At 40.1% G+C, this 23,683-nt stretch overlaps 1 protein-coding gene across 1 annotated transcript; it reads left to right on the forward strand.

The window, feature by feature from the left end:
• The first annotated feature begins 352 nt into the window (after positions 1–352).
• Positions 353–1,222, forward strand: LOC131224069 (uncharacterized). Its single transcript, XM_058219637.1, has 2 exons — positions 353–506; positions 813–1,222. Exons 1-2 carry the CDS (start codon positions 403–405, stop codon positions 1,102–1,104), a joined length of 396 nt encoding a protein of 131 aa, XP_058075620.1. The 5' UTR covers positions 353–402; the 3' UTR covers positions 1,105–1,222.
• Positions 1,223–23,683: the final 22,461 nt, after the last annotated feature.

The following is a 23,683-nucleotide window of genomic DNA, read 5'->3' on the forward strand; positions in this document are numbered from 1 at the left end:
TGGATTTCTCCCAAACATTACGGTGGGCCCACATATCTGCTGCCGATAGTAGCTCCGTCTCCGTGTAAGCGCGGGTTACAGGATGAGAGTGGCGTGTTGAATTAGCTATACCCAACGTGGTACCATTTGCTGAATGTAACCCGACGTGCACCGGATCACGCCACACTCCAGAAAAATCAACTTGCACAGCCGTGTTACACGGAAGAAATGTGCGCACACGCCAAGCAACGGAGCTTCCTGAATGGTGGGAAGCCCAACAACCGTCGATCCTGTCCTTGTCAGCAACCGTGGTCTGACCAACAACCTTCCTGTTTTAACCTACGCACCCCTTTTATATAAACCCAAAGTCGTTCACCATTATTACAATCCTCAAAACAGAGAAAAAAAGAAGAAGAAGAAAAGATGGCCATTTGTTCTATCATCTCTGCCGTTAATCACCCCCCTCCCACTCCTTCAAACCCTTCTTTAATTCCAAGCAATTCCCCCAAGGCCACCCAAATCCCATGGTAAGTCAGTCATCCACCCCGGTGCACTTTAGAATAGCCTACTCTTTGGTTTGCTAACAAGCACCGGATGGTCACACCAGACACGTGTGAGATCTGGGTTGTTCATTGGATAGGGCCAATTGAATATTCAAATGATGAAGAGTTACAAAGAATGACAAATGGTCCATATTCAATCCCCACATGTGACCCACCTCTAATGAGAGGACCAATCACAGCAGTCTTCTCCATTTAAATTCAAGTATCGTATCTTTGAATTTTGCTATCATGGTCTTATGTTCCTAACTCCATTTTGTATCATTTTTTCAGCAATTGGAGAAGGCAATGTTTTTCGGGCATCGCTAGCGTTATTATCAGTACTTCAACGGTGGGATTTTCGATGGGTGGTGAAAGCTTCTTTCCAGCCTCCGATCCGCAGGTTTTAGCTGTGACAGAAGGAAAAATGTTGAGATGGAGTGACAAGAGAACGTGCCCACAATGGAATAGGAATTCATTAGAAAATGTTGTGCCTGAAAACCTTCCACGGCCCTCAGGTCACTGGAAATCCAATGAGGTTGCCATTTCCAGAGCTGCTCGGGGCATTGGTTGTTTCTCTCTGTAAAATAGGCAGTTTGGTCTGAAAATTTACAGTTTATATGTTGTTCATATAGTGTGTAAGTGATTTTTGTGTTGAATTCATAGTCAAGGCTACACTTGAAATGAAAAAACTTACTTTCAAAGGGGACCCCTAGAACTAAGGGTGTACATCAAGTTGAACCGAGTCAAGTTAGCCTCAGCTCGAACTTGGCTCGGCTCGGTCCTCCAGCCTGACTGGCTGGTCAGCAGCTCGAGCTAATTCGAGCCGAGTTCCAGTCAAGATAAAGCCAAGTTCACCTGTGCAGCATTTTCACAAACACCTTGATTGTACCTTCAAAATCCAACTGTATGTAAAATAGCTACAATGGTTTTACTGGTATTTTGTCCAAGAAACAAAAATCAAGATATATGTTTTTAATTGTTTTTTTAATAAAAAAAGATACGGTAACTAGCGTTATGATGAGATGTTTTTCAAAATTACTGATTAAGGATATGTTTTTAATTATTTTTTAAAATAAAAAAGATACCGTAACTACTATTATGATGACCATAACAGCCGTTACGACCCATATCATAAATTTAATAATGGTGGCTGTTATGGCTACAATTACTGTTGCAGAATAACCCGGTCTCACTATAACTCAGAAATATATATTTGGAATGGAAAAGGCATACGGTTGGCTTGACATTCACTGAGTTAAAGTCATTACTCTTGTGGTTAGTTAAAATTGAAACAATCCACTCGTTTGGTGGGTTTGCGCTGTAACTCACAAATAGATGGTCAAAATGAAAAAAGGTACATGGTTGGCGGTTGACATTTGCCAAGTTACACTCATTAATTGGATGCTTAAGATCGTTCAGCAATTAAAAGGTTGCCCGTGACAATATGATCAACCGAAGTTAAAATTGGAACAATACGCTCATTTGGTGGGTCCCAGTATAGCCCACAAATAGATAGTAGAAATGGAAAAGGCATATGGTTGGCAATTGACATTCACAGAGTTGAAGTCATTAATCAGATAGTTAGGATTGTTGAGTAATTAAGGGGTCGCCTCTAGGGTCTAACACAATGACTACCTGGAGTTAAAATTGGAACAGTTCACTCATTTAGTGGTGGGTCGCACCAGAGCTCACAAATAGATGGCCGGAACCGAAAAGGTATATGTTTGGCAATTGACATTCACCGAGTTAAAAGTCATTAATCGAACGGTTAGGATCGTTTAGCAATTAGATTCATGCACGGGATGAATGGTTCCAGTCAACAAGTTTGTGTCGTGCACGGTGAAGGCACCACAAACCATAATATTGGTTGGCTGTCCCTGTCGTCGACCACGTGTTGTGCAGTCTGTACATTAGGCAAACGCATACAGAGATTAGGACCTTGATTGAGTGGGCCGTCACAACGATAGGACATACACAAAGTAATATAGGATAGGATGGGACTGCGGTAACAAACAGATTGGGAACCCTCCATACAATTCAGATGTGCTCCACCACAGGGAGGGGACGCAAAGCATGGGGTGCGTGTAGTAATCCAACCCATTCATCAGGTGAGTCTCACCAATATGAACAGATACTCCAGAATACAGACTTAGCCAAATTTCATTGGGCCACACTACATGGACTTAGTCATTGTTTACATTGTTACCTCTGGTGTTGTCTACTTGGGCTTTGGATCGAGCTGATTTTGTATGCTAGATATGAACGAAAGAAGGATCACCTGAAGGACGGAGTGGATGTCAAAAAAATAGTGCAGTAGGCCCCACGTAGCTTGGGTGTTTTACAAGATTGGTATACCTGGTATTTTTAGAGGTCTCTGACTGGCAAGATGAGCTGGTACCTTGCAGAGACAGTGCGAGTGATCCAGATTTCGATTCCAGGTAGCGGGACGATTTGGGGAGGGCATGCTGACAGTGTCCCTGCTTGACGAGTGGCCTGGATCTAGCACATACTTGGCACGTGAGAGGCATCTAAACCGTCCATAATGTGGGCCTGGCTATCAAGATGACGAAGCAAAACGTTATTAGTTGTGTCATAACATTCTGACTTTGAGGTGGATTTTGCAAGTCCGGTCCATGGTTCGGCCCAGTTTACTCATTTTGTGTGCCTAAAAGATTACAGGGGCTGGAAAGCCCGTGGCACAAAAAAGCCCAAGACCTGTAAGAAATTGGTGGGTGTGATTAATTGAAATGGCACTAAATTATGATGTAACATATGCAATGGCATCAGAATTTTAGTCCTTATTCTTTTAGCCTTTTGGGTATCTTTTAGCTCTTCAAATGATAAAAATACCCCTCTGCCAGCCGTTCCCTCGTATGTCAATAGCTTATCGCTAAAGTTGAGAGGATCTTTTGAGAATGAGTTGTACGCCCTACTAAATCAACAATTAAAGCTACCCCTCGACCGATATAATCGGTTCACTTTAATTGAATAGTTGCGAACCATACTGGAGTCATTTTTAAAAAATTGCAGTTACTTGTGCCCCACAATTGTATGAGCGTTATACATTAATTTTGGATTGTTTCCACTGATATGGTACATCCGTGATGAGTTCTACCCTCAAACTTTATCCGATGGCCCGAACGACTTAGATTATTCTGAGACAATCTAGTGGCCCCATGTAGGGTATTATATGGGGTTCAAAAGTTGAAGCCCTTGCACAGTAAGGCCATTTGGCCTTTTCTTTCTCTTTCTTTTTCATTCTTCAGAGCAGGGGACCACACGAAGAGTTGAATCACCATCGACAATTGGTAGTTATATGATCGGACAACCCACTCTTGATGACGACGAAAAAATTTGGCTAATCTCCACGAAACAACAAGGAAGTTCTAGATGGAAAATGAGGGGGTTTTTTTTTTAAAAGTTATCCAACCACGTTCTCAAACGTAGAAGCTATGGCGCCCAAATATAATTTTTGTGTGTGTTGTTTTTGTTATTATTGGTGGCTATCAATTATAAGAGTTTGTGAAAGAGAATAGGGTGTGGTGGTCCCCTTTTTAGTCATTTTTTATCTTATATTTGTGTGATTATATTTTTGTTTATTTTTTTTTTTCTTGTTTGAATGGTTAGAGTTTGTGGGAGGGAGGAGGATGTGGTGTTTGTATGGATGGTATATGTATGGTGGGGAATGTGGTGGTTCCATGTTGGAAGGGTATTTTTTATGTTTGTTTTACTTTTTTATTTTTAATGGTTGGTGTTATGGGTAAAATTGAGCTAACCTAATGTATGAAACACATGCCAAAGAGACCATCGGAACGGATTCTCTAAACTACCAAAGGGCTAGAGAAGAAGATGAGCTAAGCAATGAGCTCGATGACTGGGCTGAAACAGCCAGTTTGGAAATAAGGATCATCTACAAACTTACAGATCTCAACTATAAGCACCGACCTCGACTCTAAATGTCGACCTCGACGTTGGATGCCGACCTTGAAGGTCGACCTCAAGGTCGGATGTTGAGATCAACCTCAAATAGCGATCTTAAGCTTGGAACAGAAACACTCAAAGAAAATCTTGCACCGTATATGAGTAGAACTGCCCAACGATATCTCAGCAGAAGATCACATTAATCGAGACATAATTGGAGAAATACTCGAGAATAGATTGTGATTCCAATACAACCTCTCCAATATATCTTATAGATCTACTTAAATACGAAAGTTGCCTAAGGACACCTATAAATACATCGTCCTCTACAAAGAAAAGATACACACAAATATCCCAATTCTATTACGCCTACTTTGAGTCCATATACCTAACTTAGGCATCGGAGGGTCCCCGGCTACAACCAGTGCCCCCAGTGTCTTCTTGTTCCATTAAAGTGTAGGTACCTAGCAGCTCATTGGAGGTGAGATAAGATCAATCAGGTTTGAGCAACAACAATTGGAGTTTGTGAAATGGAGGAGAATGTGGTATTTGTATGGATGATGTATGCATGGTGGAGAGTGTGGTGGTCACCGATAAGGATTGTGGATCGTCAATGTTCATTATGGATCACCATACACAGTAATTATCAACGAGCCACAATTAATATCAGCGATCCACACTTATTATCAGTGATCCATAGTTAATATCAACAATCCATTGTCTTTGTGCATTTAATAAATTATTGATGGTATCTTTGTATGAATTGGTGTGGTTATACTAAATCTAATTCTTTGTCTTTCAAGTACTACAAAATCCTTGTATGTGGCGAGAAAACTTGGTCCTTAGAATACTTCAATGTAACCGCCAAGTGCTCAGTACAATTTCTGTCTACTTTGAATAATGCATTCAACGAGTTCATTATTAGGAGGGACATGTTTAGAATAACTCAATTCAGATATATACTCGATTTCGATGAAGTAGGAGGAAAGGCAAATAAACTATTAATCCACTACGTGATGCGGAGGCACCTCAATGACCTTCGCTTTGTCTTCAGTGGTCCCATTCTCCAATTCAAGGGAGATGGACTTTGCCTTTATATACCTCAAGTGGGGAACACCAGACGAATCAATGCAGACCGATCAAGGATCATCAAGAAAGAGTATTTGGGATCAAATTTTAAAGGACCGGTCCCATATTACGAAGAAGGATTTGCTGAAGGCATTTAGAACTCTCCAAGGAGGGAGTACCAATGACACGGTCACCATACACTTGACGATGTTGATATGTATAGAGAATTTAGTTATTAGATCGCCCAAAAAGAATGCGTGCGAAGATAAGTATATAAATTTAGTAAATAATTATGATGTATTTGATAATCAAGGATGTGTGGAGTACCAAATTTTAGAAGTAGTGAATATTGTGATTAAGGAACACCTTCCGGACTCATACGACTTACGTAAATGCCCATATGCTCTTGCAAACACCCCACCCCAGACTGATAAGTTGATCGAGTTTGAACGGATGGATGGACAACCCAACCCTTATCCTAAATCCTAACCCTAGAAGCCAAAACCCTAGGAATCCCACTTTTAAATCCTAAACTCGGCCCAGTCAACCCAGTCAACCTAACCCTAAACCCTAGGAACCTAAAACCTTAGAGCCCTGAGTCAACTCGACGAGTCAAATCACTAAGTCAACTCACCCGGTCACCCTATCTAAACCCATAACTCAGTCAACTCACCTAATTAAGCCCAAAACCAAGCGCAATCAGAAAAATGCCTGAAACCTCAAAGCAACAACCTTTACAACAAATCATCCACACGCTTAGAGGATGCTGCCTGCCAAAACAGTGAGTCTAAGTGGGGACCGGCGACAGCCAGGTTGCCTCAGCCACGTGGCATTTCCCCTTTTCGGGGCAGTGTCCCTCAAACATGTAGAACTCTCCTTTTTCGAACCTTAAGTGTGCGATTGAAGTGCATTTTCTTCGATGCCCATCTCCTTACCCCAAAATTACCCTTTTACCACCTCATCCAACCCATAAGATGATGTCATGTGGCAATCTCCAATCCTAGCCATCCAACCACCTTTTCCCCTAGGATCACCAGAATGTAAAATTGTCAGGCTTCTCTGAATCCTACAAGACTCGAACCATTCGTAAAATGGTTGTAACTTCCCGCACAAGAATGCCTAAAGCTTCAAAGGGATTGAGTTCTCGTCGATGTGCAACAATCCTGCATTCCTTCTTGCACGACTTAAAGACAATAAATCTAACTGAAAGATGAAAATCACGAAGGTAATGGCACAATGAGCAGCTTTAGAAACCACAAGAAGGGTTGGTGTTTACATGATTAATTCTTGTAAGAATATTATTATGCTGGAATGATAAGATTAATGAGGATTGATGATTATAAAGTATATATAAGAAGGAAAAACACTGAAAATTGTAAGGCATTGATTGAAATGATGGGATTAATGAGGGTTGCATGTAAGGGGTTTACTTCTCCAAGTTAATTTTTCTTTCACAAAGGGTTTGGGTAGCTACATGGCACATTTAATGTAAGAGAATAATTGCGACCCATAGTGAGTATCGACTATCCACAATGTGTATCGGCAATCTTCAACGTGTATCAGTGAAAGTTAACTATGGATTTGTTATCATTTCTTCTAACCTCTCTTAATTTAAGACTCAAAAGATAAAAGTGTGGAGAATACATATATAAGAGGATGGTCGAAAGAGTACATATAGAATAATGATTGGAATACTACATATACAAAAGAAACAACAACTTAATTTGGCCCATTTCACCATGACTCATATTGAGAGGTGCAATCAGCCAAAATCACCCTCCATAAAATAGTTTCGACGTCTTATTATTTATAACAACCAAGTAAATTCATAAAGAGCTCCTCTCCGAAGAGTAAGAGATATTTAATATCTTCTATTAATTCAGACGTTACTAGTGCTACGTGTTGGGCTTCTTGGAGCAAAATTCTAACTCCATGAAAATGGCCTTCCAATTCTGCAAGGCCGCCTCCTCTTCTAATTTGACGTCTCAATCTATGAATGACCATAGAGGGTGAATAGACATCAAGCAGGGGATTACGGTAATCCGTGTAGAGAGCATCTACCGTGGCTTGAGAGCAGCTAATGTCTTCTCGCAGTTCTCGGAGTTGTTCTTGGAGAGCTTGATGAGAATGAAATCATTGTGATATAATGTAAAATTGTTAGGCCTCTCAAAATTCTCAAAGAATGGTCCAAACCAGTCGTAAAACGAAGTCCATTTCCTCCACAAAAATGTCTATGGTTTCTAAGGGATGGAGTTCTTCAATACGTGCAACAATCTCTCCATCTCTTCCTATATTACTCAGATCTAACAAATCTAACAAAAAACTAAAAACCATGAAAGTAATGGCACGACGAGCAGCAACGGAACCCATAGTGAAAGTGATTACTTTATGGAAGATGATTTGAAAGCTGAAAGAATTTGATTCAAAAGGGTTGAAGGTTAGAAAGCATATAATGCGAGTGAATAACAATGCATTTAATGCAAGTGGGCATTGGTGATCCACACAGTGTGGATGGCCAATATACAACGAAGTTCGCCAATACACAATGTGGATCGTTGATAATGTGCTCTTCGCATGGTCCTTTCCTATAAAAATAATTAAATAATAAAAAATATATGCCGAAGAAGGTCAAGTGGCCTCGGTGAGGGCCCCGCTTTTTTTAACCAATCCCACATCAAGGCTCATTGGATTGACGTGGGTGATTCGGCTCTTTGTTGTGGTCTCATGCTCTTCTTGCAGTTCCCTACCACTTGAAGAATGAAAAAAAGAAAGAAAATGCCGAATGGGCTTACTGCATAGGGACCCCACCTTTTGAACCCCACATGAGACCCTACGTAGGGCCTACTGGATTATCTTGAAACAAATCCAAGCCGTGCATATGAAAGAGGTTTTAATTTCAAGCCATTGGATGAAGTTTAAGGGCATAACTCATCACAAATGCATAGACCACATCGGTGGAAAGAGTCCGAAATTAACACACATCGCTCATTCAATTGTAGACCACAGACAGCTCTAAATTTTTTTAAATGACCTTAATGTGGGTTCACGGCTTTCCATTAAAGTAAAGGGATCAGACTGGCCGAGGGGTGGCTCCAATCGTTGATTTAATGGGGTTCACATTCCCATTCTCAAAGGGACATATTGACTTTCGCAACAAGATATCGCCGTACGAGAGGATGGCTGGCAAATGGGCATTTTTGTCCTTTGAAAATCCAAAAGGTACCCATAGGGCTAAAAAAGATATGGACTGAAATTCTAATATCAGTGCATATATTGTAAGTACATAATTGAGGGTCATTTTAATTTATAACCTGAAAGGGGGCAGTGATTGGTACTATCTTATCGGGACCTAGATGGAGATAGATAGTCTCTGTGGTGGCCCACCGTAATGTATATGTTTTATCCACGCCATCCATCTATTTGAAAAATCTTTTAGGTGATGGGCCCAAAAATGAGGTTGATCGAAAGCTCGAGTGCACCATGTCACAGGAAACAGTAATGATTGAATGCATATTGCCCAAAACCTCTTGGGGGCCAAGAAAGTTTTGGATCAAGCTTATATTTACTTTTTCCCTTCATCTAGGTCTATATGACCCTATGAACAAGTTAGATGGGCAAATAAGCATCACAGTGGGACCTAGGGAAGTTTCAACAGTGGAGGTCATTGTCACCATAGCTTCCTGTGGTGTGGTCCACAAGAACCTTCAATTTTCCTCCTTTTTTAAGTTATATTCTAAAATGATATTTTAAAATGGATGGACGGGTTAGATGAAACAAATATAACATGGTGGGCCCCATAGAGCTCTTGTCAGGACTGTCTGTCTCTAACTAGGTCCTGGTGGGGGTAGTAACCAATCCGCTCATGTAAGAAAGCACATTAGGCTGGGAGAGTCTATTTATTCATTCGTGGTTAAAAAGCACAAGATAGACCCAATGCTTCTAGCCATCTGTGATGAGGATAGGCTAGGTAAATTGTTATATGATGAACCCAATGAAAGAATCCTAGGCATGCAATATCTATATAGTTTCCCATCCATTGTCATCAGATGGATGATCCGATTCACATACACAGTAATGGGCTCATCGTGGATGGGCCATGGAACAAACCTTCATTAATACGGGATATGTTTGACTTCAAAAAATGTATATACTTGGTATTCGTGGGAAGACGTTGGTGACTATTGATCAAAATATTAAAATGGGCCCGAAGGACTTGTCCAAAGGCAAATCCAACGAATATTTGTATCAAATCATAATGTGAGAACATCCAGAATCATATGATCGACGCATTAAATTAAGTAAATAAATGGAAAGGAAATTCTCAACAGTATGTAGTCCATGTACAGAGTCCCACCTAATTAGTGGTCTGGTTTAGATTTTGGCACATGGCACGTCCTAGTTGAGACCCATCATTGCACATTGGCTTGGACCTTGAACACTTTTTCATTGTCATGTGTAACAAATCACTTTTTTGGTTCTCTTCATTGAATTGCTACATTTTGAATCGGCCCAGTCCGGTAAGCCAAGTGCCAGTAAGTCTATATATAGAACAAACCAATTTGAGCCTGGCCCATTAGAGGCACCTATTTGGATACCATCCAATAAGTAACTTTTTAACTCAAGTTAATAAGTCACTTTTTAGGGCCCATTTGGATACTACGAAATAAGTTACTTTTTAACTTATGTTAAGTAATTAAGTTACTTTTTTCACTTAAGTTAGTTTAGCAAGCATCATTATAAAGGCAATTTATTAGCTAAAAACTATTTATCTTCATAAGTTATATTTTTTTAGCTTTTCAGCATTTGACTTTTCTACTTTTCTCCTTCACGGTCTAAGGAGGCTCCCTCTCACATTACATATCAAACGAGGTTGCACATGGTGGATTGTTTACATTAAAGGTGGGACTCACACGGTGGACAGTCCACATAAAAGGTGGGTCCCACATGATGGATGACCCCATATTAATGTGGGTCCACATATAGATGGTCCACATTAAAGGTCAACCCATAATGATAAAACGCCAACATCCAAAGTGGGCTAATATGATGGGTGATGGACATTGAAGCTAGGCCACACCTGATGTTGACCCATATTAAGGTGGGCCCACATATGGATGGTCCACATCAAAGGTTGGCTCCTAATGATGAACGACCCGCATCCAAAGCGAGCCCCGCATGATGGGCAACCCACATTGAAGGTGGGGCACACATGATGGATAATCCACATCAAAGTTGGGCTTCACATGATGAACAATTAATAATGGTGGGCCTCATATGATGGATGATCCACATCAATGTGGCCCCACATGATGGACGGTCCACATCAAAGGTCAACACTAATGATGAGTGGCTCATATCCAAGGTAGGCTCCACATGATGGACAACCCACATGATGGATGGTCCACATCAAAGGTGGGCTCCACATAATGGATGGTCCACATCAAAGGTGGGCTTCAACGGTGGATATTGAAGGTGGGGCCTACATGAGAGATTGCCAACGTAAAAAATGGTCCCTGCATAATGAAAGATGCACATAAAAGGTCGGTTCCTACTGATGAATGGCCCACATCTAAGGTGAACCCCACATGATGGACATCTCACATCAAATGTGGGGCCCACACAAATGAACAGTCCATATCAAAAGGTCAGCCCCAAATGATGGATGGTGGATGTGAGGGGGACCGAACAGACTTAAGGAATAATTACTTATGATGTTGGAAGCCAAACACACACACACACACACACACACACACACACACACACACTCTTTAGCTAATAAGTAAACAAACATACTTATTTACTTAATAAGTATAAACTAAGATAAGCTCCTTGTAGCAAATGCAATATTTGAGTCGTCCATGTATCTCATTGGTAATTTGTGATTTCTCGGTAGATTTCTCATAACAGTTGGTGACACCACCTTTTCCTGTATATCTTCATGTAGGTCAGTTTCTTCAGGTATTTCACCTCTATCGATTTCCACATCAACAACCGACTCTTTGATTTCATTGTGCTCATCTTTCTGATACAAGGAATCTTTATCGAATTTGACGTCGCGGGTAAATATGATTTTTCGTGAAACTTGGTCATACAACATGTACCCTTTCATTCCATAACCATAGCCGAAAAAGATACACTTTTTATCCTCTTGATGTAGCTTATCTCTCTCAATTCACAATACATGAGAATAAGCATCACGACAAAAAATCTGCAGCCCCGAGTAGTCAACTTCTTGTACACTCCATACATCTTCCAAAATTTTGCAATCAATCCGCTTAGACGGAGAATGATTCACTAAATAACATGCCATGTTAACGACCCCAGCCCATAGCTCTTTGCTTAACACAATATTGGTTAGCATACTTCGTGCTATTTACATAAAAAAGTCTACTTCATATGCTTCACCATACCATTCTACTCTTGTGTATGCCTTAATATGTTATGCCCCTCGATTCCCTCATTCTTGTAAAACAAATTAAATTCATTTAAAGTAAACTCTCAACCATTATCGGTCCTCGTAACTTTCAATTGTCGGCCTCATTGTTTTTCAACTATAATCTTCTACAATTTGAAAGTAGCAAACATATTGAATTTATTCTTCATGAAATAAATCCACACTTTTTGAGAGAAGTCGTCAATAAATGTTACCAATAATGACGACCATCCTCTAGAAATAACAAGTGACGGCCCACACACATTAGAATGCATATAATCGAGTTGTCATTTACTTATATATTTTTCAATTTTAAATGACAATCTTGATTGTTTACTGTATATGCAATGCCCATATACACTCAAAAAAAAGTAGGAATTAAACCACGATTGAGTAGCACATTCATACCGGGCTCGCTCATGCGACCTAGTCATGCATGCCACACATGTGCATACGTGGATTCTGCTACATACGTTGTAGCTCCACTCGATATGGTGCTCCCAATAAGCCTGTAAGGGTTTTCGCTTCGTTATGCCTTCATAACAGTGAGTGTTCATTTATAAACTTTCAAGAGACTTTTATACCTAGTGAATTTACATCTGAGTGCCTCCAGAGCTTCTGAAGATATCGAATTTTTCTTCAGGTCCAGAACATGCTTCACATCTGTCAGAGTATGCTCCACCTCATTAAGCATTCTAATGCGCACCAAACCAATTCCAATCATCTTACATGCATGATTGTTGCCCATAAGAACCATGCCCCCATCAGACTCGTTGTACGTGGCGAAGCAACTTCGATGATGACACATAGGATACAATGCCCCCCATGTCCAAAATTCACTCATTATACAAGTTTTTAATCTTAAACATGGACAATATGTGACAACCGCTCATGCCTTCACTGGATTTCGCTGAATTGGCCTCCTTCAGTGAATTATCTGAATTATCATCTTTCTAGATTTTGGGACTCATGCAGTCCTTTTTCGAATGTCATGTCCCGCCATAATTTCATCACTTCAATATCACTTTGTCCTTTGTCTTAGACCTCAATCGTGACTTACCATTCTCTTGTTCAGACGATCTTCCCCTTCTAACCAGTGCCCCCATAGAAGTACCTTACCTACCGTTGTTCTTTCTCTGTTGTTTCGATCAAAGGACAGAGATAACGGTGTTGAGGTCCAATGTATCTCTACCATTACACAAAATATCCACCAGATTCTCATAGGAATCCGGAAGGGATATCAACAATATTAGAGTTTTGTCTTCTTCACCAATCTTTACCTCCAAACTTGTCAGTTTGCAAATGAGTTTGTTGAAGGTGATAATGTATTCAGAGAGATCTAACCCTTCCACTATCTTCATAGTGTATTGCAAATATATGCGATTGGAGAGCGACTTCATCATGTAGAGGCTCTCTAACCTCAACTACAAGCCCAGGGTAGTCGTCTCATTGGTATTATTATAAAGGACCTTGTTGGCCAAGCACAATTGATTTGCGTTAACTGCTCTCTGATGTAAGTCATCCCAATCCTCTTCTTTCATCATTTCGGGATAATTTTGTCTACAAACTTCTCTGTCTTGAATTTCACATTCAATCCCTTAGATACCATGTCTCATATTCAATCTAAAACAACCCAACGTCAGGCCTACGCTTTGATATCATTTGTTGTGCGCAATCGCCACACATTAGCATAGAAGCAACTTTAAAATGAATCAAACATGTGAATAGAGAGATGAAAATTGACTAATCACAAAGAATACAAAGATTTTATGTGAAAAAACTGTTACGAAAAAAAAATCACAGTACTAAGCGACAAATGATTCACTATAATAAGAAAGTTACAAGAGATTGAACAACTTACAAAGATGAAAACCCTAGCTTTTCCCTTGCAAAATCTTTTAAATTGCGTAGGCTCTCTCTACCATACCCTAATCGTGTTTAGAAGCCCCTAATATACTTCTATACAAGATTAAGAAATAAAAACTGCTCTTTCTAAAACTTATGCATTTTGTTTTGTCGATCCCACCTAACCTTTGATTCACCAAAATCATCATAGTGAGTCACGGTTGACCGAACCATACCTCGGTCGATTGGAAACTTCACAGCAAGATTCGTTTTACCGCACTAGACTTTGGTCAACCGAACTATACTACATCACCAGATCGGTGCTCCTTATATGGATTGCAAGGGTAGCCATCCGTATTGAGGTTTTCTTAATTATTGGTTTGAATTTCCTTGCCTATACAAAGATTCTTGAAGGTTATGGGATTAGACCGTATCCCATTTGGACCCGAATTCTCCATTGCATCCCTTGATTTTCTTCTAATTTAAGAAGAATTCATCTATCAAATCTTTATAGTCGTCGTGAAAGCTCCAATTATCTATGGGAAGTTTCTCATTTTAGCATGAATGTGTGAGACGGCCTTAAGAAGCTTATTTGGATTGCGATATATTTCTAATTTCGGCGGGTCTTTATAAGCTTGTCAACACGCTGCTCTACCACATGTGCCACATGTGTAAGGGCTACATTTCTCGCAGTGTCTTACTTTTCTTGACCGCAGACGTCCGTATGACTCTTGAGTAGTTCTACTTTGGCAAGTGATGTATGCCGAAGGCAGCGGGGTCAAAAGATATCCACATAGCCTAAGTAATATTTCGTCCATCATTCATATGTAGTGCCAACATATGACGACATTTCATTGGTTCGCATGCATGGACGTGCCGGGACAGGTGTAAACAACTTGAGCACGGAAAATGAGCTATTGAAAATAAATTCAATAGCAACCTACATTTAAATTGCAAATGTCCTGCGTGGCAATCCCATCTCTGGTATTTGTCTTGGATCTTAAACACATGTGAAGACATATGCGCTGCTATTCACCCCTTTAAATCTCTGAAATCATTGTAGCATTATCAGTGCACCAAAGCGACCAAAATCAAAGAAGTGCAATTATACAACATTTGGTCCCATGTTTACACGGTTTACATGATCTGGCTCCAGAGTCCAGGCCATTGGCATTTTGCTTCCTCCCTCTCGATGGTTTAATCAAAATCTGCTTTTGGGCTACGGGAGACTTGGCATGTTGCTTCCTCCCTCTCGATGGTCTGGTAAAAATCTGCTTGCGGGCCTTGTGAGACTAAGAATAGCCCTTCGATTTGTGGGCTATGGGCGATCGAGAATAGAAATATAACAATTGTTCACATTCTAATAAAAAGTTACTTATGTTAGTAGTTGAGATTTTCATGATTATTTTTAGGCATGTTTTATTCACTTATGTTAGTAGTTGAGATTTTCCTGATTATTTTCAGGCATGTTTTATCCATAATTGAAATAAGCCGACAAATGGTTTAGATTATAGAAACATGAGTTGTACTTCTTGGAATTTAAAACCTACTTATAATGAATGGTTTTAATTTCTATAAAAGAAATGTCTTAAACTCTAAGGCCTTGTTTGACAAATGCTTGAAGCTGAACACATGGCAAATAGCTTTGGATATTTTTTCCCTCACAATTCATCCCAATAACATTGGTTAAAAGATTGTAAATTCGTCATCAAAATGTAGCTGATTGGCATGGAATGGCTAAGATTTTACTGCACTAGGAATGACATTGAACCTACTACATTCATTTCTTTTAATGCATGCAGCCTATGCGACTTTTTAGATTTTTTGTGCATAGCTGACATGTAAAAGAGACAATGCAAAGCTCTCTGGGGGTTCTATAATGTTGTTATGTGAAATCAACTCTATTCATCAAATGAGAATCATTGTTTGAACAATAAAGAAAGTAATTCAAATATTAGTAAAAAACGCATACAACCCACCCCAATAAGAAGAATGTAAAAGTGCTCCCAAAACTTTTAAGGCTGATTTTTCTATCTTCTCTTCATCATGGTGAGTCAGACTTAATTAATGGGTTTGGTGAAAGGTACACCAAAATAGTGGCCCATATACAAACCTATGGTGGACATCCCATTCCGTTCTTTTGTGTGGTTTGGCCCATCTAAGTTGTGGATCTAGCCATATTTTTTACCCTAGTGCCTAACAATGAGGGTAAAACCTAATGGACAGAGTGGATTTCGCATTTAAAACATAGCAGCCTCTATAGACTCGGGTGTTTTAGGTGTGTGTGAAAGTAGTGATGTAGAGGATTACATTCTCTCCTCATCACTCTTTTATTTTTTTCTACTCCCTCCCCCTCTCTATCCTTTCCTTGCTCCACTCGTGTCATATGTGCCATATCATAATTTTAATATGTAATACTTATGCATCAAAGATCTTGATTGATGATTACTGTTAATTAAAATGAAATGAACTTCTACACACATCTACCAAATTGGCCTACCAAACTAGCCTGAATAACATGAGTAGCATATTCCTCAAAATTTCTTTATTCTAAATAAATTATGTTGTCCCACTATAATAATGATTGTTCTAAAAATCGGGTCAATCTAGCCACTAGGGCACACCATAAAAATTAGACAACCGCCCAAAAATCTCTATATTCACGTGATGACTCACATGATGGTTAGATTGGTCACATCTTTTAGGTGTCCAACTTTCATAATGGGTACTGTCATTGAAGAATCCAAATGATACACAACCATAGCCTTGTACAACTATGCTTGGCGACGGGTGGGGCCAAGGTTAGTTCAGGCCTTGATTTTATATAGGCCCGGCTGACCCTATTCAAAATATTTATAAGTCATTGCCAGCCCTATGACGCAACCCGTTTAGTATAAGCTTGTTCTACGAGGACTTGTAAAGCAACCTGCATCTAAACAAAAGAAACAAGATAAGAAAAGCGCTTATCCAGCCGTTTGGACAAGAAGTCATATCCAACTAATGAATGTGATCAGGTCTTCCACATATGTAAAATCCAACCTGTCCTATAAGTTGGTCCAGGGGTGGTATGGTCGGGCCAAAGTTGGCACTGGCCTAGCCCTAGAGCCTATACGCCTGATCGAAGCCCTAATGCTATGTCTTGGGTGAAGGCCTGGGATGGAGCCAACCCCATAAAGTAAAAGAAAAGCTACATAGATACAATGTGTACAACTAATGTATAGATAGTATATATTTATAAAGCCAATGTGTTAAATAAGATCATTCATCAACCAAGCATACACCCCACTCAATTATTTAAGATGTGTATAAACTTAAATGATTGCATCAATGTATCATTTGCCGTCTAGGATGGGGTCCACCATTTCGATGCTTTACAAGTGCATCATCCATCACACCCTACCCAACTTAGGGCTGTCAATGGGGTGGGCTAGGAGTTGGTCTCGGCCTGAATTTTGAACTGTTATGGGCCGGCCTGTCGGGCCATGCCTATTAAAAAATTTGATTTTGGCATGCCATTGACTTCATATTAGAGCTCTTCTTCTTCCTAAACCCTAAACCCTAAACTCATCACCTCATATTTGAACTCTTGTGAGTTTACCACTGAGCTATAAGGTGGCAAGCTAATTCTTATTCATATATAGCTAATATATACTCTATAGGCTATACTGCTAGTACCTGTATGCCACAGAGTATACTTATTCAGGTATGGGCCACTTGATGGATGGATCAAACTGATTGACGTAGGAAGCACAAACAAATTCTCATGGTGGATCTAACCTTTTCGGACAGGTGGGATGTTGCATAAACACAATTGGATGTAATTATGGGGCCCACTAAGATGTTTGTGTGAAATCCACTCCGCCTATCAATTTAGCCGGTTCTTGTTACCATGAGAGGCCAAAAATGAAATAAATACACAAATAAATAAGGCCACACCATGAGAAACAATGGAGACTAAATGCACCCATTGATATTGCAATAGGGTCTACAAAAGTTTTAGATCAGGTTGATATTTGTGTTTTCCCTTCATCTCGGTGGGAACCACGTTATGAACGGGTTGGATGGCATATAAACTTAACAGTGAGCCTTGGGTAGGTTTCAACGGTGGATGTTTCCTTGCCAATTGTTTCATGTGGTGTGGTCCACGTGGTGTCGGATCTGCGTCATTTTTCTTAAAATCAAACAAACATGAGCTAGTAAAACTGATGGGTGGAGTGGATTTCACAGGGATACTTCAGTGGACTTGGAATGCTTCTTGTTAGCAAGAACTCTATGCTGAGGAAGCTCGTCCCGTAGACACGAGCAGAATTTCTTGAAAAAAATAACGAAAAGCTAATACTTTCACCAAAAAAGGAAGTTTCTGTGTCCTTAATGGATACACAGTTTGTGTACTAGATCCAAAATTTAAAACGAGGAATGTGTGGATAGATATCGAGCTTTCATAGGGTGGTCCCCACTCTCGAGGTACACAAAACTGTAATCATGCTCATCAAACAATCTTAGTTGTCCGTTTCCTTTTGGATATGGATACTAACGGGGTGTATGGATCCGAAGTTACTTAAGATAAGCTACTTACACATTAACTACCTTATTAAATTAAAGTGATTAAGTAACTTCAAATAAAAAAATAACTTATAATTGATTATAAACCAAATTATTTATTTCAAATAAGATACTAATCTAGTATTATAAGTTTAAAAAATAACTTATTTGATGGTATCCAAATAAGCCCTGAAAGACAGAAGTTGTCCAATTCGTCTGCCAAAACTCCCTTGACCCACTTAGATGCACGCTACAATCGTGATCATTAATTCTCGTTAGGGCCATCAAACCAACAACACCTGCCTTGTCCATGTGGAGAGTGGATTGATTCGGCTAGGTCGGAATAACACTGAGTTTGGTCATACTGTAATCGTGAGGCCTACTTTGATGTATGTATTGCATATGCACACTGTCCATCCATTTTTTTAAGCACATTTTAGGGTATGAGTTTATAATGAGGTAGATCCAAAACTCATGTCGATCACACCAGACAAAACAGTGGTGATTGGATATCCACTATTGATGCAAAAATTTGGTCCACCCTTTTTAGACATTTGAGTACCTGTACAGGAATAAGACAAAAGATACCCTAGTTAAAGCAGGAGACCCTAGTTAAAGCAGGGGACCCTCTGATGTCAAAGTCGGGCTAAGATTCTGGGTTTGATAGTATCGAGGGGTTTTTGGCGAGAGATTCTGCATACCTTTTACTGTAGATAGGGGTGTGTTCGGCGGACGTCTCTCAACCGTTTCGCGTGATCTCTGGTGAAGATAAGATAAAGTGGTCGAACCCCAAGAAAGTCGAGGCAAATGACCGAGGCCGATTTGCCGAGGCGAAGGTCGATGTCTGAGGCCGACCTTCAAGACCGAGGTCTATGGTTGAGATCGACCTTTGAGGCTGAGGTCGTTGTCCAAGATCGAGCAGTTATCCGACCTCCTTTCCTTACGCTGTCTTCGCTCATTCTGGTTGTCTGGTCAGTCCAATTTTACCAATAAAAGTAGCCTTCATACTTCTGAGCATTATTTAAAAGCTCGAAAAGTAAGCTGGCATGAACTGACAGTGTGATGTCTCGCGCGGAAGAAGTTTGGAGGTTGGACAGTGTAGAGTGAGTGGGTCGAGCAATTGTAGGATCGATAAGTCGATTGTTCAATTATAAATCATGCACTGTAGAGTTGATGGGTCGACCACATAGTAGTAAGTTGAGCACCTCTTTCCCTTTGAGAAGGGAGGTAGCTCTTAATTGGTAGATGTGGAACTAGTAGGTCGCGCAATGTAGAACAATAAGAGGGACTTCTTCCCTTCAACTGAGGAAAGTCCCAGTAGCTCGGATTGTCGAAATTCAAAAGAAGTTCTCTTCTCTTGACCTAGGAGAGTTCTTTCATTGTAAAATAGTAGAGGAGAAACGGTATCAGTATCGCAGGCACCTTCTTCCCTTTTAAAAAGGGAGATCGCCCTTATTGAGTAGGTCGGTCAGTCGACGCGCTCCTGATAAGAGGAGCTCTTAAGTCCCTAGGAGTAGTAGATGTTCAAGCGTTCAACATTCCATGGGCGAGGTAAGAGCCCCCCATGTCTTCTAGTTGATACGTCCCTCGATATTTGATGTCGAGGTCGGAGTTGATCGATGAGCCTTATTACCGAGCTTGGTTAATTGGTTAAGCTCGGTCGTCAGGTTTCCTTGTTGAGCTTGACTTCTTTCAGTACCTGCTCCAATTTGGTGTTCAAGGGAGTGTACCGATGAAAGTGACTTTCTTGATGTTGGTTGGTATGCTGGCCTCGGTCTTGGTTGTCTTCTTTCTTTCTTTTGGCATTAACAATAGAGTGCTCCCTTTCTTCCCTTCGCTTCTTATCCCCAACCGGGTTATTTTCTCTTTAAGCAGCTCTCTGTGAACTAAAGAGCTTCTTGGCATTGAAGTATTTTTTTAGATCGGTTAAGTATGTCGACGAGGGTAGTCGAGGGGCCCTTACCAATAGAGATGATAAACTTTCTTTATTTGAAGTAGACTACCATAGCGGTCAGAGCTATTTGGTCGAAATAATCATCGACTTGGATAGCTTCGACGTTGAAATAGATGATGTAATCTCTTAATAACTAGTTCTCCCTCTGCTTAATTGTGAGAAGATAAGTTGATAACTTTCTTATGTCTCTTCCACCGATGAATTGTGTGAGGAAAGCTTTACCGAGTTGCAAGAAGGAACTGATAAACCTCGACTTCAGCTGCCTAAACCACTGCTGAGCAGCTCCTGATAATGTCAGGGAGAATGCTTAGTACATCACGGGACCCGAGGTGCCATGAAGATCCATCTAAGCTCTCAAGGACTCGATGTGCTTGGCCATGTCTGTGGTTCCAGAATAGGGGGTCATCTACGGCATTCGAAACCTAGGTAAAAGCAGAGACGCTATAATGTCATCAGTGGATGGTGGTTTAGTTTTTCCTAACATGACCTCTACCGAGGTCGACACTTGGGCACGGTAGGTTTATCTGATGTCACTAATCTGCCCTCGAATTTTCCTCAGCTTTGCCTCCCAAGGGCCCTCGTTCTCGGCCATTGCTTTGGAGACTTTTTTACAGCTCTTTCTCTTTAGCGTGGGGCACAGGTCGGATTCGAGCGTGGTTGCTGTAACACCTCGAATTTCGAGGGTCGAGTAAAGCTCAACTCCTAAGATCCAACGCATCACTTATGCAAAATAGATAGTGATGTTTAAATGTTGTTCATATTAGTGCATTAAACATGAGTGAGATTATACCAAATCAGCATATCATACTCCAGAGTTAATGTACTAAAACAAGCGGAAGATTGAGATAAATATATAGAGTACATACGTGTTTTATAACCTCCAGAGTATGAATGTGTTACCGGGCTAAATATATACATATGCTGTTTCAAAATATACAAAATGACAAAATGTGAATGTACGACTAATCTATATAATCCTTGTAATCTCAGCGACGCAACTCTAGGTGTACATAGACCCGCCCGAGAGCTGCACATAGGAGAACTCCTTCTCCCCGTATAAGAAATCCGGTTCCGTCGCGTAAGCCTCATCGTCATCTGCAATTAAAACAGAGTTTGGTTGGTATTTTAAAACACCGTCCCAGAGTGAGAGTGAGTAATCAGCTCAGTGGTACTATGAGGCAAATGTTAACATGTTATCAATTCAATTAAGTAGAAATGACAAAGTAATAAAGCAATCACTTTCTAATTACTCTTGTTAATACAGAAATGAATGCAGTAATGATGCATGCCCTCGCCTGCACTCCCTCAGCGACTTCATCTCACGATCGCGCATGGCAAACTCCCTAAACGTGTGCTTTCTCGCCAAAGTACATGCAATACGGTGCATGTTCATGTTAGCCAAGTAATTGATTAGACTTATTCATACAGCAAATTTGGAAAGCTAGGGTACCTCTTTTTATATCATTAACCCAAATGAAAGATCCATCTAGGGTCGTCAATCCTAGTTAATCACATATGATATGCGAGTTATAGGGCATCACCCCTAATGAAAACAATGGATAGATAAATTCAAGTGTTTATACTCGAGGTCACTACGGGAGGCTCGTCACCTGAACGTAAGCCGACAGCTCGAATACAGTGTCTCATACACCACCGTATTCGGCTCACGAGTTTAGGTTGCTCACTAGACACTACGAGGAGACTTGTCACCCCAGCGTAGGCCGACAGCTCGACCACGGTATCCCATACCACCATGCCTAGCTCACGAGTCTTAGCAGATCATGGTACCATGGTTGAAATAGGTTTTACATTGGTAAGTGGTACCTTAAATTTAAGCAGTAGTGTCCATACATGGTAAACACACAATAGACCAATCGAGTTATTTGACAAGTTTGATTGGTATGAGTACACGCTGAATTAATTAACATGAAGCACATAAGTAGTCCATGTAGCCTAACCACTGTCAACAATCACCGTACAGTTCAGATTCATCGAACATATCCAATGTGGTCAAACTAGTTCGGCCACTCAATCGGGAACCATTACCGATTGCCTGGACTACGTAGTAGTCTCAATCATACTCAAATGCAATAAGTAGTCACATATGTTGATCAAAACATCATTTAACAAACAATTCAAACATAATTCTCATTTGAGCATTGTATCAAACACATTGAACATGTTGTTATACATATGCGTTTCATTCATAAATCACATAGTAGCAATTTACATTATATGAAGGAAACTATAGATATAGATAAAGTAGTTAAGGATCCTATTTCAACACCCTTATTAAAAGCGATTCATCAAACAATTTCTCATTCAAACATTTTATCAAACACTCAGACTACACCTTACTATATACATGAACTAAATTAGTAATAACACATATTATGGCAAATCCTTTTATAAAGGAGTTGTCACACATACAACAAATATATATTCTAGATTAATAATCATGGCAAACACAAATCATAATTGCAATTTCATTCAAATATTTCAACAAATACATGGAATGCATTATATGTTCACATAGTTCACACATATGTATAATTTATCGAATACATCGTAACTAGGATCATATGGCAGCAATCAAGTCAGATATAAATCATTGCTGACATTAAAAGCCCTGAACACCATAACCTAAATATTTATAATCTGCACCTTTCGTCGGATTGCTCGTTTCGAACTCGGTTCGAATCCTACGCTATCGTCTACAGGACAATGGTTACTTAAATCACGAAATAATTTAGCTATTTCGTTGATTCTTCTATTTGGATTGCTAAAATAAGCTTAATATTGAGATTTCTTACCCAAATCGAAGTTGGAATGACTCGTGTAGCGATGGTGGAGAGGCGATTTAGTACGTGGTGCAGTGAGAATGAATGTCAGTAACGATCTCCCGAACTCTCACTCTACTCCTCACTATTTTCTCCTATTTTCTCTATTCTCTCCCCTAGGGTTAGAGAAATTCGTATGGAATAAGAGAGGGGTGCTTTAAGGTCCTTATATAGGCCCAAAAGTGATGTCTATGGCCCAAAGGCCATGGTATACTTAGGTTATACCCAAAGGATACCCATTTTGGACAAACAGAGCCCTTAGGAAGGTCCATTTCTCACATAAGTTAAGGAGTAGGTTCACTGACAATGGATCAATGCCAGGACTATGTTTATGGTGTGATCTGACAAATTGATCGACCGTAAAGGACCCGTATCAGATTAACAGTCGTCGTCCCTCGATCAGGGCCACAAGTATACTGATTGGTGCAGGAAAATTTTCTTGACCCACGGGTGAAGTTTGGTCAGAATCTGACGGTCTGAAGTATTCAATTTCGCCCGCAAGCGAATGACCCAAATCACTTAAGTTTCAAGTCAACACACTTTGCTCAGGGCTTAAGTT

The sequence above is a fragment of the Magnolia sinica genome, chromosome 13 (genome assembly GCF_029962835.1).
Source record: "Magnolia sinica isolate HGM2019 chromosome 13, MsV1, whole genome shotgun sequence".
Taxonomy (NCBI): domain Eukaryota; kingdom Viridiplantae; phylum Streptophyta; class Magnoliopsida; order Magnoliales; family Magnoliaceae; genus Magnolia; species Magnolia sinica.